The sequence below is a fragment of the Anopheles merus genome, chromosome 3R (genome assembly GCF_017562075.2).
Source record: "Anopheles merus strain MAF chromosome 3R, AmerM5.1, whole genome shotgun sequence".
Lineage (NCBI taxonomy): Eukaryota > Metazoa > Arthropoda > Insecta > Diptera > Culicidae > Anopheles > Anopheles merus.
The window spans coordinates 2,192,075-2,208,969 of NC_054084.1; the positions used below are offsets into that span (position 1 = coordinate 2,192,075).

Consider the following 16,895-nt stretch of genomic DNA (forward strand, 5'->3'; position numbering starts at 1 on the left):
CATAAACGAATAAACACTTACCAACTTTCCCATGGAGCCGAACTTCTTCTGACGGTCCTTTTCCAGTCGCAGCAGAATCTGTGCGTTCTGCTCGCACGTGTAGGTGTGTTGGCGAGGATTTCTCCTGTCCAGGCTGTACTGATATAATGGCCTTAATGGATTCGGTATTATCTGTAAATATTTGATTCGGAGAAAAACGAAACAGAACGACATAAGCAAAGTGGAAGGGATGCTACGCCGTGGAGCCAGAGGAATGGCTAATAACAACAAGACTTTTGAAGAGACGAAAGGGACGAAAGCGATAGAATGAAATCGGAGACGAGAAAAAGACTAGCCTGAAAATAGTCCGATCGAAGCGATAAAATGGCCAGAGTAATGTGAAGTTACTAGGCATTGAATGTGGGGGCTGCTGTGAAAGTGTAGAGTAACGCCGGAATCAGTGTCGAATGCCTTCATTCAGTAGAAAGGCAACCAAACTTTGGCATCGTGTCCAGCAAACACATCAAGCTGAGGGCTAATTGGGATGAAACTGCCAGCAAAAGTAAGGGAATGATAGATTAGCAGACCATATTAGTGACACTTTCACACGTCCTCACGTCCTGCTTGGGACGAACCACTCTGGCCGTGATCGGAAGAGCCCTGTCAGCTATTTCGTCCAGAGTGCCAAGACCACAAGCCTACATCATGAGACCGAACAGGCTGTAGATATGTATTTGATGTGTGAATAGCACCATTACATACGGTTAATGGTCAATTTGTGTAATTGTGAGCTTTATTTCGTACATTTGGAAGTGATGCAGTGTGGTGAAGGAACGATATTATATAAGCAGGAAGGTTTTAGATGATTTGAAAATAAATGAATGTGAGATGCAGAGAAGGATGCTGGAGAGAATGCAGAAATTTGCCTTGCCTGAAACCAATATAGTCATTTGATACGATCGATTGAGTAATGCAAAGGGTCTTTAGAGTGTGTTGAAGCACCAAATGGGCATTGATGAAAGGTTTGCAATCGTTAAATGCAAGTGTGAGAAGGCCAATTTGCTTTCCAAAACCAATACAAAACATTCATGAGGTTGTGAAGTGAGCTTGAATTAACCTCAAATGAAATATGCAATTAGCTGCATTCATTGGGGCAGTTAAGGGTTATTCAACAAAATGGCTTGAACCCATCCGTTAAGCTTCACTGTGTAGATGATTCCTTAAAGAAATACTTGAACTTACAGATATACTTGAACTAACTGAAGTAATTGCTTGTAATTAATGGTTAGGTTCTAAATATAGCTTCCGAGGCGGGAAAGTTTCAAAGAATGAGTGTGAGCTTTAAGCACTTTCATCATGTAAACCAAAGCTTTTAACCAAAGCAACTTCTACCCGCACCACTTGACCGAAGAGAAATTCCCATTAAAGGTCATCGTCCTTTTTAGGCAATTTTCACACCAACAGGCTTGGTGCTGTAAAAGCATCAGTCCAATCGACGTCCTTGAGAAAGCAATAACGACACCCCGCCTCTCAACCAGAGTGAAAGATGAATTTTCAATTTGAATCTCAGGCGATAAGCCGAAATGTTTAATCTGGCTTATTCTATTTCGTATCGTTCCCAAAGCTTGGATTTGTGAGGTTTCTCTGGTAATGGGGCCGAACACTTGAAGTTACGTTTTGCTGGCGTTATTCGATTCCATTTTCATTTTTCTCCTACTTATCTCCATCGTAGGAAAAAAAACATTCCATCTTGCCATGTCCTTGTTCTTCCCTCCAACGTGTATCAACAGCTTCCGAGTCGCTTGGTAATATTGACGTAATATTTCGCCCACGGTAGCTTCTTATTCTTATGCTCCACGGCGCTTCTTGTGCGGAAGTATGATGATAACGTGATTAAGAAAATTAATTACAAACTCCCATTCCACCGACCTGACGACGTCTGCTGACGGCAAAAGAAGTCATCAGGTCAGCTGCAATGACTGGGCTTCCGTTTGCCGTCGGCTCTACAATCGTTGGTCGTGTGGAGGGCGGTCTGGTTGGCGGTCAGTATCGAAGTGTCAAGACGTTGGTCGTTCCGTTATATAAATGATATTGACCCAACGGAAGCGATTATCGACTAAAAATAGAGGAATCCGTGGAATTACTTTCGCGCAGATGGATGGAGTCTTCCTGCGATTAAGGAGATTAGAAAACGAGTCAGCGACAGGGATTTCTTTTCCCCTGTTGAGAGACACATTAAGTTTTATAGCCTCGGGAGCGTGATGCGTTTATGAGATCGTGAAAGATTAAACAAGTGATTCCAGGGAATGGCTCAATAGAAGTTTGTTTTAATCTACGAACTTCTCAATGAACTGACATTGTTCTAAGGACTATGTTGGAGCAGGTTTAAAGGAAGTTTTAAGCATAATCTGAGTTATTGAAAATAAAATCATAAATCACGAGATCTCTATGGCGTCCTGCATCCTTTATGAAGAGAGAGAAATATAATAGCCACTGTAATACCACTACCAGCTGGTTATTTTTCATGTCGACCTTCAACTTCAACTTGTTATCGAGTAAAAAAAACTTATATCAAAGCGAACGTCAATGATTAACAAACCATATCGGTCATTTCATTCTCTTCCACCCCAATGCCCCATTCTAGTCCATCGATGTCTGAAAATCGATGAAAGCAAAAGAGCGAAACAGGAACGAAAGGAAGCTGCAGATGAGAAGGAAATTCCTGTAATAATGACTCACTTACCTCCGTTTCCGCGTCGCAGCTACAGAGTGACAGCGTGCTTAATCCACCCGGACCTCGTTTGAGGCTGTTCCGGCTGCCGACCGGGTCCTGATGGTTGGTGCTGCTGTTGGCATTTTTCAATATCGAACCTCCACCGCCAGCGCGTGTCAATGTGGCAGTTGCGGCGACCGTGGCAGAGATGGGGTAGATGGTCTGAGCCAGCTGGACATTGGGATGCTGCTGCTGTTGCTGCTGCTGATGGTGTTGATGGTGATGCACACGATAGTGTGTGTGATGCTTGTGGCGATGGTGCTGCTGCTGCTGCTGCTGATGATGCTGCGGTTGCTGGGGATGCTGGTAGTCCGACTGAGACGAGGAGCAGGTTGAGTAGCTATCGTTGTCATGGTGCGGCTGTTGTTGCTGTGCTGGAAGTTGTCGCGAGTACTCTCGCAGCTTTTGCTGGTGAAGCAGGACCTGCGATTTTATCGTTTGGTCGGTGTTATTTACATTTAAATTGGATTTGCCGCCGTAGCTGTTGCGTAGTGTGTGGAAGCGTTTAAAATCGTCACTGAGCGATGCTTCCGTTTTGACGGTGGGTGTTAAATTTGTCCCCGGAGGTCGACCACTGCTGGCCGCTGTGTCCAGTGGGTGTGATGTTTGCTCCGCCGGACCATGCGATGTGGACTGCGAGGTGCTGCTGCTGGATGTTTTCGACCAGCTCTTGGCTAGACTGGAACCGGCGCCGGATCTCGTAGCGGTCGTTCCGGTCTGTTGTTGCTGATGATGATGACTGAAGCTGCCACCAGTTCGATCCGCTCCGTACTCCACGGGGCCACCATTAGAGGTTCGTTCGAGGGTGCTTGTGTTTGATTTTTTCAACCGCTGATGATGACTATTGTTACGTTTCAGCGAACCCCCGGTATGGCTGGCTGCACGGCCATGTTCGGTAGTGTTCGAGCCTGTCGAGAGCTGTCCCGGCGGGGATTGCACTGATTGCGGATCGATCTTCCGTTGTCCGTTGTGTTTGTGCAGATAGCTCTGTTTGCTGCGATTAGTGTCTGTCATTTTGTGATGTCCTACTTCGGAACGGTGTTTGAAGGAACGCGCAGTTCAATGCAATTGGAGAATGGCCGTTTCGCTGGACCAACACTTTACCTGAAACGCTTTACGTTTCCAACCATTATTTCCTATCAAAGTTCAATTGGCACTGCCAAGCACAAGAATGCGTGGAGAATATCTCTCCATTGCACCGAACACGTTCAGATCATTGCTATTTGAGAACAAAAAAGGCTTGCAATTAATGCTGGGAAAAGGTAAACTATACCTGCATTGATAACGACAAATGGTCTTCAATAAATTATGGAATCAGAAGATTATTATCTTTGGTTCCTATCACTCTAACTACTACCCCAAAGCATATCGATAACCGCAAAGCTGACAGTCCTTGTGATAGAAGTGATAGGATGAATTTTGCCCTTTTGAAGCCAACCTTCGCAGTATGAAAAGTTCGAAGCACGAAGGTCGAATGAAAAGAAGCAAAAAGCGATGGAAAACCCCTTTCGGTGGTCGGTTGTTTGTCGCTAGTAGGAAAATGTGGAGCAAGTTACTAACGAGGTAATGTCCTTCCTCTAGATGTATCTTTGGCAACGGATTAGCTTCCAGCTGCATCGGATTGGCCAGCGTTACTGTGGCTACAGAAAAGGTTCAAAATAACCCAAACATCGTTAAGAGCGAACCGAAGAACTATTCCTGTTAGAAAGACCCTTTTAGGTGGAATGAAGCTACCTTCAGCAATGTGCACTGACTTGTGAATATTTTACGTTTCGCTCACAGAAAGAATTGCATGGAAATTGTGGTCGTTTTGGTTGGGAAAAACACATACTTGTTTGGGACTCGTGTTCGTTTGATTTCTGCCAGTTCCTGCTTATTCGTTTCTCTTACGATGCATGATCCTTATTTGCAACTTTATTTCAATTATCCTTTAACCCCATGTTCACCTGTGTGGTGTTTGTGGATGCTTTCAGTACTTCGCCTTTGCCACAAAGATCTCTTATTTCAGTATCCATGGTGAGTTTGAGTATCATTCGTTCATGCTTTTATCATGTGGGCCTTCTTTTAGTGCAACTGTGTCGGGAAAGCTTGATTTGCTTTTTCAGGATTCGTGAGAAAGGACTATTTTCTGTTGGAATGTTCTTTGCATATTGTTGCAGTCTTCGCAGAAGGTCACGTGTGTTGTTACTTGAATTTGAACATGAATTTATCTTGCGATATTTCGAGATCCACCTCGTTTACCATCGATTTCCCTGAGGCTCGCTGAAAAGTCGCCATATGTATTGTGAAACCTGTAGGAAATGAAAAAAACGGAATGATTTATTGTACAAAAGCTTAGAGATCGATTTGGTGGTGGTGATGTGTGCATAATAGTGTTTGTCTGGAAATGGATGGTTAGTGTACGATCGAAGGATATGCGTCAGTTTGCTTAGAACGAGGCGCATGTAATATATTTACTTAGGACAAACTGTTTGCTCGCGCAACAATACATAAGACTGCGAATTATGCCAACCTTCATCGAAAGGTCAAACATACTACCCATGTTTATCAAGATATTGATTTGAATGCTATTTCACGAATATTGCATGAACTGTAAAAGAAGAATCTTAGCAAAAACTAGCTTGTGTAATGGAACAAGTAATTAAAATCCTGCGAAGAGGTAGAACTAAAAATTCCCATGATTGCAGATACTACCATGATGAGATAGTTCCACGGAATTGTCATTTGAGTTGTATCTTTTTCCATGCAAATCCACTCTATGGGCTATTATTACCATGATGTTATCGTTTTCCACCCTCTCCCTTGCTCCGTGATAGCTTGTGGTTGATATGTTCATTATGCTTGTAGAACAATCATAGACATGATGCTGCAGTGTGTTTGTGGTTGACGGCCGTGAAAAGGTAAATTGAGCCGTGTACGCAATGGTTAATTGTAAAATAATACATACGATGGTGATGTTAAATGGGGCTTTGTGATTTCCTGTCCAGCATCGGGATGTGTAAAAAAGCGTCCCAATCACAGCTGTTGTAATTGCTTTCGTGTTTAATGGTCATAAATCTGCTTCGTCTCGGCTCATCAAAAGAGCTCGTACAATTAATGGGAGTTGCTGTGCGTCATGGGAGGAAATTGATATGTACAATCATTGTGATTTATTACTGTTGGTATGTTTGTTACTTAACCGGTAATAAATCATTGCAACAAACACATCATTTTCAAAACGTTTAATGTTATTGATAATTGTATGGCATTTATTAGAGATTTTACAAAATTGATATATAACTGCAAATTCTTTTAAACTTTGATCATAGTTTAATGAGAAAAATATGTTTTCATCTTGTCCATCAAACCCAAAAGATGTTCATCATTCATTTTAACAATTGATTGGCTAATTAAGCTTGAAAGACAAATATTGACCTTCGAGGAATATGTTGAAAGTGACCAAGCGTCTTGTTGTGTTTGTTTTGTGTTGCTGTTGTCTTTGGAATCATTCTTCCGCTTGATGCTCATCAATGACGTAGTTGTTCGTCTAATCATGATTCCAAACATTTGAACCGAATTCGGTGAAATGATTTATCCTATTAAGGCTGTTACCGAATCAAGCGAACAAATATCGTCGTTCAAGCGAGCGTCGAAGGAACGTACACGAACGCACCAATACGAACCAGATGGGAGCAATGAACAGCAAGGAAATACTAGGTGAGGAAACCACGATAATGTATTTATGTTGCTGATGCTTACGTTGTTGCTGAAGCCGTGCCAAGGATCATCGGCAACGGAAAACGCTGCTAAGCGCTCGGCTGATGGGCAACGGGCTAACGAACGAGCATACACACTTGAGATCCGCTTGAAGCTAATAGAGGTAGCTATGGTGCTGCGGTGCTTAAAGCTCGTGGCATTGATGTTGCTGTGAGCTTGTTTCGCTTCTCTCGTGCGTTTCCCATCTCCTCACTCCATGTTGATCCCGCTCAAGTGCTATTTTTGTGCCATTTTTCCTGAGCAAGAGGACGGCTTGCGGGTGTGTTGGTTTGCCTATACATGTTCTCATCATTGGCCATGTGATTAACGCTGAGTTTTGTAGCTTGATAGCGATCCAACAACAAGCAACAATGAGGGGCAAATTCACTCATGCGTCCTTTATAGGGAGAGTCCTTTCGGTGGTGTGAGTTTCGCCAATTAATGGAAGAGTATAATTTTACCAATAAATGTTATCATTGGGTGAGTTCATTAGTTCGAACAAGTGAAACGAAAGGTGATGGTGAAACGTTTGGGAAGTCTACGTGAAGAAATCTTAGTAAGGTTTGTCAATTCCTGGATTCGGTTGACGAAGGATCCGCCTGGTGTCTGGTAATTTCATGAAAGGGGGTTACCATGAATTTGTATCTAGTTTTGGTATAATTTCATCAGTTCGTGTTGGTTAACAATAACAATGTAGTCTTTGACATATCTAGTACTACGTAGAAATTTATCTATATGACAAACCAGACAGATTCTGAGCAGATCAAACGAATTTCAGTTACTTGTTCCTGCTTTAATTTAAATCCCACCAATATCCGCTATCATGTTCGATAATTTGATTTATCTATCAGGATTTCCTCAGGATACCCAGGCCTTCGACGCAATTTTCAGGTTCAACCCCGGTACTTCAGATCTCATCGTAATTTCCACTCGCTCGGGCCACCAGTAACAACAACTTCCGACTTACATAAGCCTCGCGCAATCACGAATTCCGATAAAACGGGGCTAAATCAATAGCGTTTGGCTTCCATTATTCGGTGGGGCATGTTAAGTATTGCGGACGTGCCTCGAATCGAGCAGCACGTTTGACTTTTCGGGGGAGTTTAACGAATTTATTCATCGTACAGTGTACTTCCCGCGCTCGGCGTGACTGGCGGGCTTTGTGCTTTGTTGGCGTAAAAGGATCAAATGGGATGAAACACGGAAAAGCGTTCGCGATCGGGAAACAAATCACATTTGCCCGCAGGGGTAAGCTTAGTGGAAGGTGTTTGGAAGGTGGATATGAATATGTGTGTGTGTGTGGTGGATACCTGAATTTCCTTCGCCATCAAATCACAGGCGGTTGGAGCAAGATTAATCTTTCGAACGAATACAAACGGATCGTTCTGTTAAATGGTCAATACTTTTCTGTTGATGGTCCGTGACGAAGTGAAAGACCGAAATTGGTGCTAAAATGTGTTTATTAAGGGGCTGTAATGTGTTGTTTTGCGCTCATGCGGTGCTAACGAACCTCAGTCATGCAGGCAAATTGTAATCAAAAGTTATTTATTTCCTCAATTTGTAACAGTTGACCTGCAGATGGTTTGTCCATAACTTTATAGCTTTATGGTATAAGTATGAATATTGTAAGCATATGGAATTTACAGAAAAACACTAATGGATCAAAGATAATTCATCGAAGGATCCCAAAACGCTTTTGTTTTCAATCGATTGAAACTCAAATACCGAATCTCCTACGCCTCACGAAAAGCCTAATCGATTGGCAATCGACCAACGTCTGATCCGACCGTTCTTCTTTTTGTGTGTCGAGTAATTAAACCCGACGAAGGATTAGAAAGTGCCGCATCATCACTGGCTTATCTGGATCCAGGGATCCAAACAAAGAGCAGAAACCGCATGGAATTCATTAATATCGAAAGGTTCACCGTGGGACAACGACCCTTGTGTGAGTCGCTCGTGTGAATACGCAAATGAGGATGGATTCGCCTCGTTTAGAGCCTTTAAGAGCCAACCAGATGGGGCTTTTTTGTTTCATCCCTTTTGACTGTCAAAGGAAAAAAACCTGTCGAACAAATTTGGCACTGACGAGATCCAACGACATCTCTGAGCTACTCGCTTTGTTAGTGTGAGAAAGTGTCCCAGTCCCACCAAAACAAGGCCCACGCACGTACGCATGGGTCAGACTGTGAAAAGTGAATAAATATTCTTTCGCATCAATTAGTTACGCAAATGAGTGTCCCGCATTCGGCAACCTTTTAAGCCTCGTTTGATGGGCTTTCAGGGAACGTTGAGCGATATCTAAAAGCGGTATGATTTTTCACATGTTTGATGTACGCGAGTTTGATGCAGCTCAAGAGGGAAAAAAACAGGCTGGCCCTTTGGTCGAACCACTTTCAGCGTGATTACGGGGTCGCTTGGGCTTCTAAAAGTGACAATAAATTGAATGTAGGTTAATTAATCAAATTGCTATCCTGGCCAGTTCTGACAGCTGCCAGAGCTGCCAAACTGCTAGTGCTAGTGGTAGGGCAGGGCAGACACAACATCGGTGTCCATGATAGAGCAGCCAAATAAGAGCATCGATCAATAAAATGGCGATGGTGAAGAAGAGCAAAAACTCTTCGCTTGTTTGTGTTCGTTTGAGTATGCTAGATGCATCGATAATAGGGTATTGGCGACCATTAGGCCTAGCGAGACGGAAGCACCACGACCAAGCCCGCGCCCACCACTGTGGTGTGACTGTGAGCGTAAATTGATTTATGATTTATTCATCAAACATAGCTCAGCATAGCATACCACCGGGCAGCAGCAAACACTTCTCGCTCTCGCAGGACACTTCCAGCCAAAAGCGTCCGACGCCAGGGAGCGATGCCCTCACAAACAACTAATCCAATAACCGTAACATAAACCGCAGACATCGGAACCTCCCCTAAAATATCCCTTCGAAGCTGCCCGATAAACAGAGCAACATTTTCTCTAATATGTGTATGTATGGTTTCGATACACAGCCATGTCCGTAAAAAGTGTGCTTATCCTGTTTCCGAGTCCTGTTGGATGGGAAAGTACAGCTCAAAAAACACTGCACGACTGTGTGGTTTGAGTATGTTGGCAGGGTAACTAGAACATACCATGTTCTGGTTTGAATGTTTTTGCTTCGGTTCTGGGAAGTTGTTGATTTTTCGCTTCGGTGCACTTCTGAAGAGCCACAGTGAATAAAGAGCTCGTTATTTCTACTTCATTTTCAAGCAGTTTGAGTAGAGTAGGTTCAATTTTAGCACGGAATTTGTTGTTCAAGTTGTTTTCATATTTGAATATTTAAATTATTGCCTCAACATAGCATGTTATGAACAAAAACATGTAAACTATCATTAAGATGATTTCCCCGTTCGTATCTCGGTACTCGTAAGCGTTAAATCCATTTTAGAATGCCATTTCACGCCCGAGCAGCGTTCGGTGCTATGCATTTTAAAAATGCATTTATAATCGTTGATTGGAGTCGCTTGAACGAGCCAATTGCTTCCTTGCCATTGCATCCCATTCTCGCCCTATCGGACGACGAACGAACGAACGAAACGTGCCCTAGTTATTGCAAGAAGCAAAGTGTCTAGGGATCCATGCACTGGAAAGTGTAAGCCGTGTGCATGTTCGCTAGGTGCTATTTAATCGCTCAGCTAGAGCAGCACAAGATGCTTCTGGCAGCAGCCGGACCAGTCCAAGAGAGGGAAGCGGTTCCTGGAGACAAGCTGTTTAATGGATTATTTTATTATGCTTTATTGCGCTGAATAAGTTTTGAATGAACAAATTGAATTTCCCGATCAGGGAGCAAATCGTGCTGGAAATGCTGTGCCATTAGTGTTGGAATGTTTTCCTACAGCTATTTGCTAATGGACTGTGTCCTTATGGAACGTCATAGACCATATTTTCGTTTCGCAGAAGTAACGCATTGGGAAATTCCACAAAATTTCCTGGAGTTTAATGAAGTAAAAGCTTCGTTTAAACAGAAATTGGTTCGCATTTCGAGCCACAGAAAGTTTTGTGTCATATTTCCACTCAACGCTTCCCACAGAATAGTCCACAGACGACTCAACCGCTAGTTTGCCAATAAAATAGTGACCATTTTACACCCGCAGCCAACCACCAAATTGGAACGAACATGAATAATGCATCACAATTGGTAGTGCAGCACTCTTGACATTCTGGTGATTGACGCCCGTGCCATCGTTAGCCTGATTAATGGCACGTTTCAAAGTTAAATACACCGGAATGTTGAATTATGGTAATGGTAAGGCTGACAGTGGGCTTCAAGATGAAACAAACGAGGCAAATGAAATCTGCGGTTAATGTGCTGCAAAATGGCTATTTATGGAATCATTAATTTGAGGTCAATTATGGTGCATTTATGCGGGAGCTTTGCGGAAGAGAAAAAAATGCATTGCTTCAATGAGGGTAAGCTCTATTATTGTTGGTTTGTTTATTTTTGATGATAGTTTATGATGTTTGTGGAACTGATATTAAATTTAATCACAATATTAATTTCCATTCCCACAACCCTTTTCATTTGCCTTTTCAAATAACTGTTGAAAGGATTATGTCAATGTTTGATGATCTCTTCAACGCAATTCGGGTGACAAATGTCTGCATGTTTGAAGTGTTGTCAAATCTGTTTTGGGTAGAGAAATCTCTTGGAAACACGTTTCATTGTAGAATGCATCATGCAAAAGGCCTGCGAGCTTTCCAATTCGGCATTGCAAGCTTCAGACAGTCAGGCAGATCAACCGTCAGCTCAAAAACGTCATAACGAACGAAGCGTGGCGCGTTGCACGGTAGACCTGTTCTTCGGAATAGGTGTAGGAATTTCGCTGCTAGTTCGCATCGATAGCACTAGGAAGGCAATCGATCTGATGAACGTGTTGCCTGTAGCGTGATCCTTGGCGTTGATGCAAAACGCAATCCTTTCTCCCTTCAGAGCGTGGTTGATTGATTCGAGAAAATTGAATGATTTTCCCAGCGCTTCTCCGTGCAAGGCAAAAAATAGAGGATTTTGATGTGTTTTGGTCTGAAGGGATACCGGAGAGGCGATGTTAAAAGGTGAAAAAACATAACCAAAATGCCTTGTCTCATCAAGATGTATGCATATCATGCTTTACTCCTTGAACCGTGTTTGATTATTTCTAAGAGCTCATGAATATGTGCAGCTGATCTTACCGTAAGAAAGCATCCTTTGCCCTGTCAGTTTGTTCGATGAGCCGTTCAGAATGATGTCAAAAATCGAACGATGTAAGTTGAGTGGGAGCAGTACACCCTTAGCTATGCAAAATGTTCCTTCGAAGGGTAGTTTTTGCAAGCGTTGCAAGAAAATATTTCCACTTTTGCTGACTAAATGCTGTCCCGAAGTTTGTTGTTCTGCTGTGCTCCTCTGATGGGTGTTGGTGGTTGTTTTGTTTGTGTTGGTCGGAAGTTTGCTTGTTGCTTGATGCCTGAATCCGTTCATCCGTTCCATTCCAATTCGATCGAAGTTTCCCCCGAGGAAGCGGATATCCGGGGATGGCGTTGGCGTAGGGCAGCCATTCTACACGTGCTCCCACAAAAAACACGGCCATTCATCGCCGTTGACTAGTTGAGGTCGGGGGGGTAGTAGGAACAGAACCCAGCACATAGAAAAGAACCGAAACTTTGGAACAGCGAATGCCATCAATAATGAATTTTTGACCATATATCTTTCGATTTCGAAGTTGGAAGGGAGAAGTCGGACTGGTCGGTTCTAATCGTCATCTGGGAAAGATGTCGTACATGGTTTTGTATTTTTTACGTGTGTCTCCCACTGGTCACAAGCCTCATCGCAATCACAAAACTCATCACAGACCGTTGACTTGTTGGAGGATAAATGATGGTACAAGGGAAAACTGTTGTCGCCAGACGCTGGGTCTGCGAATTTATAGAGAAAACAAGAATGTAAAGATGTCCCTCGAGTGTGTTGTGATAAGGATATGAACAGCACGGAGCTTCCGGTCAGGGAATGGAACTTCGTTTGGTGATGTTCTATTGGGGAGCCACGATTTGTCTTTTAGGCATAATTTCAGTGGACAAATAGAGCGAAACAACGCTGTTTGAATGGAGTAAACGATTAAACGAAACACAATGCAAGAAATTAAGCAAAAATATTCATTTACAATCATTATCATCGTGGAAATCATGTTTCCATTAAAATGATAATCCAAACCCAACCCCATGACGAATCAAACGATCATCTAGAAAAAAAGAAAACCGCATAATGCTAAACAGTCCTCAAATCGAGGATTGATTCTTTGATCTGCTTAACCAGTTCGGCATAAATCGACAGCATCGAACGCAGACACGTGTTGTGAGTTTTTTTATCATCTTTTTATGCCCATGATGGCGGTGAACAGAAAAGGCCGCTGGCAAGTGGAGATGTTTGCTGAGTGCGTAGATATCCTTTTTAACATTTTGCTGCCAAACTGTCAACCCCGGCGTGATGTGAAAGGAAAGGATGTTTGTGTGTGAGCGATTCAAAGGATCGAAAATGTTGAAAAAAGCATCGTATGATAGATAGAATTGATACTTTCGGGTAGAATGAGTGACGTGTGATGCGTTTGGTAAAAAGGGTGGATTGGTCGAATTAGGAATATCAGAAATCACAAACAGAGAAATCGTTCAGAAAAGTTGAAGCTCGTGATTGTTGAGGTTAAAAACAGCCCATTAAAATAAAGTAAACTTGATACAAGTTCATTGTTTATTGTTTATTATTGTTAATGACATTTCAATTGACTCTCATTTAACATTCAATCCTTCAAAGCTCGGTCCTGGTTCAGATTTTATCATTATTCGTATCCCACCAATGATTTGTATTCCGCAATCAGCACGTACGTTAAATGCAAAGATTGAATCCATTTGTCGAATGGTCGGTTTCGAGCGTTTGACACGAATCTCCATTTATGAGACGAAATAAATTAGAGAACATCTCCTTCGAGACTGGGATGAATCTTGGACACACCCAACACACCCGAAGCAAAGGGATACAGAAAAACAGATCTGTGATTGCTCCCAGCCGGCGTGCCTCAAACCATCGGGAATCGGGTGGACGGACAAGCGATGTAGAAAAACGACGAGTGAAATTAAATTAACCTTTTTTGGCCCTACCTTCTCCTTCTGGGGTCGATGTTTTTCTCTGGAGACCTTGTTCGAGCTCCCAAAACAGCCCGGAGCACATTTTCAAAGGCCCTTTAATGTTAGCTTTTCACTCATGAGCAGACCAGCATGTTTTGTATGACGTGAAATGTGCGAGGAAAAACCCACACGAACAAAGCGTCTTTCTTGTGGCATAGTGTAGGAACGTTCAATTCAGTTGAGCATGGTATTTATTTGTTCTAAAAATTGTCATCAAGAATGCCTGCATCACGAGCACTTCAAATGATCGCCTACGTTTTGTCGATGCTGATTCCTTGGATTTTTGATTCAATTAAAAGCCAGTGGTTAGTAGTTTGCTCGTTATGCAAACGAAGCCACAGGGGATGCTAAGAAAAGGCACAGAAAAGGGATATATTTCGGGACAAAAAGAACATGCGAAACTAAGAGACGAACTGCATGATTGGTGGAGAATTTTGGGAAGGTCTAGGATCCAGAAATACTCCCATTGGTTCGGTGAAAGACGCTAAATGGGAAATTCTTAAAAACAGTGATTAAGAAGAAATGTCATTGGCGTCTGACAAAGGGCCTTATCTTTAGGGCGAGCTCTTTGCAGTTTTTTTTTATGTCCTTCAGAATGAGGTTTTATCTTAGCATTAATCCAACTAGAGGCAACGCACACCTTATAATTATGGATATATATGGAACATAGCTTGGGACGTAATGATGTTTGTCAATTTATAAAACACTTCTTTACAATCACAGAGAGCATTAACAAGAATTGTGAAAATCCAAAGCCTTACTTGGCGTTAATTCTTAATCGTTTTATTTTTACTCCTCCACAGTTGACACTACTGGATAACGTACTACGAAAAACAATTATTTTGATGGAAGGTTTATCCCAACAAAAAGAAAGTGAAAGCTTTCTAACAAATGCTTCAACGGTGAATTGTACTCGAACGGAAGAGTTGTCTGAAGCGTCTGGTGATTTATTTTTCGACAGCCTGAAGCCGTGAGGAGTTGACTGAGATATGGGTTAGTCTATATATCTGCAAATACATGTGCCGTCGTGTGGCAAGAGTTGAAGATGTCGGCAAGATACAGTGTTGTCTCTTTTTCCACCATCACGTTTGTCCTTGTGCCTTCAAATCAAGTCGTCTTGCGACATTCATTTGATTCTGAATCGTGCTTCTGATTCCTTTCACTGATTGTGTTCTTCAGCCTTTTCAACAACATACGGACCGTTTTTTTTTTTTTTTTTTTCGTTATCGACACGAAGAAGAGTCCCCCGGCGCGTACCTATCTCGAATTGTTCTGCTTTAAGCTTGATGCAGCAAGAAGTGCTGTTCAGTGTGCGTTCTGTGGCCATGACATATCTTCTTTTGTGTTTACCATTTTTACCCTGCTGCCTTCTGTTTCTGCTTGTTATTTCCAGAAGTCATTTCATTTTAATGTGCTACCGCTTGATGGCCGATGGTTGGGATTTGTTGTTATCTTGGAGCTTTTTTATGCATGGGTATACTCCTCAATGGTTTCATTCGTCTCGTCAGTTGGCTGTCGTTTCATCTTCAAGCTCTTGGAAAGCTCTCCCAAGCGCAAACATGTACATGTGTGTCACCGAAACCGGTGGGTCGCAGCTGTCCACCGGGGGGACAACCCTTTGGGAGACCTACATAATATTGATCCTGTCGTGCTCGTCAGACGTCCCCGTGGACTTTGTGGACTGCTGTCGACCGTTGCAAAGATGGAAAAATTTCAATAAAGTCGCTCACCCAACGGTGAAATGAAATGTGAGCCCATGTGCTGTAAGGGCGTGTGAGATCGTTGAATGTGAGAGTGAGCCATTGAGACACGAAGAACAAAGATAGGCGTACAAGAGTGTAGAAGCCATCGAGAATGCAATAAAGTTGAAGATATTTGTTCACAATTTAAAGTACGTGACTGGTTCCAGTTGGCCAGATGGCGAGAAGCGAGGGATGAAGGAAGGTTGGTTGTTGAACGTGTGGGTCACTCGACTCACAGTCGCATGTTTACACTTATGAAGATGGATAGGCAAATAAAAGGTAGAAGTGTGCAAAGCAAAACTACTCGAATGTGTAAGGCTGTTCGAATCAGAAAAAGGATCATTGAGTGGAAACAAGAAATAGATGGGAAATCTCAGTGAAAGAAACCATTTGTGTGACTGTCAGCTGTTGAGTGGACGAGTGACGATTGAAATCCAATTTCGTCCAACGACTTTATTATGTCAGCGTACAGTAACAGACCGGTAGAGTGCATTTACAGACCAAGTGTTCCACTTTGTAGCAAGGAGTGTTGCGTAATATATAAAATAAGCAATCATGTAGCATTAAATTGAATTGTGTAAATGAAACTGCATTCTCTTTCAATCGGATCAAAGCATTTTCGTCGGTTGTGTAGATGCTCAAAGATACCATAAAACGACACGCTCAGTGGGAGAGCATTGAGTTAGCCTTTTTGAAGGTGTCTTTTTTAGCTGTCTTTCCTGGAAGCAGGATTACTTATTGTGAAGCTCAGGGCAGGGGTCGTTTTAATACGTGTTTTGGAAATTTTATGCTTCATGTCTTCCGCTCCAAAAAGCACAAACGACGAAAACCTTGAAGCTGGTGAAACATAAAATCCCATTCATAATTTCCCCTGATCACCTTACAAGAAGACGTGTAAGAAGCAGAAGCCTCGCGCAAATGACAGAGGTGATGGCTGTTTTTAAGACTTTAAAGATAGGCCGCGCCAAAGGCATGAATGAAAAGCGAAGGAAGCCATCGCTTAGACTGATTACGGGAGTACCTGGGTGAAAGTAGGGCAAAAGTGTCTCGGTTGGAGTATTTTACGCTACAATATTTTAGTAGCAAAACAGGGGCAGCAAACAATGAAAGGAACGAGCAAAACGAGTATGGTTGGTGTTTGTCAAAGTGAAACAAGCTAGCAGTACGTAGAAGTGGTCATGAGGGTTGTTGGGAGTTTAAAAATTACTGTTCTTTCAAAGTTTACCTCTCTCTTGAAGGGGGCCTAAAACCAAGGCACGTCTTTACTGTACATCTTCGGCGAAAATTCAAACACTTTTCAGAATGGCTTCTGATAACGGTTCGAGGTTGTTGGGGTAGAAAGATGAGCAAGAAATTAATTTGTTAATGCAACACACACATCCAACGCATTGACGCGGGAGGATCCGTTGAAGGTGTCGACCGGATGGGATGATGAAGGTCGAATTGAAAAGTTTAGACATCGTTGTTTCGATCATTGCTCGTTG

At 42.6% G+C, this 16,895-nt stretch overlaps 1 protein-coding gene across 2 annotated transcripts in view; it reads right to left on the reverse strand.

Annotated features, from left to right (window-relative positions):
* LOC121597855 overlaps window positions 1-3,766 on the reverse strand; it is a 42,715-nt gene extending 38,949 nt beyond the window's left edge. For both annotated transcript variants that reach the window (XM_041924061.1, XM_041924062.1), the window contains exons 1-2: window positions 2,723-3,766; window positions 22-171 (exon numbers count right to left, since the gene is read on the reverse strand). In XM_041924061.1, coding sequence (XP_041779995.1) covers window positions 22-171; window positions 2,723-3,766 — 1,194 coding nt within the window. The remainder of the gene's footprint in view (window positions 1-21; window positions 172-2,722) is intronic.
* Window positions 3,767-16,895: the final 13,129 nt, after the last annotated feature.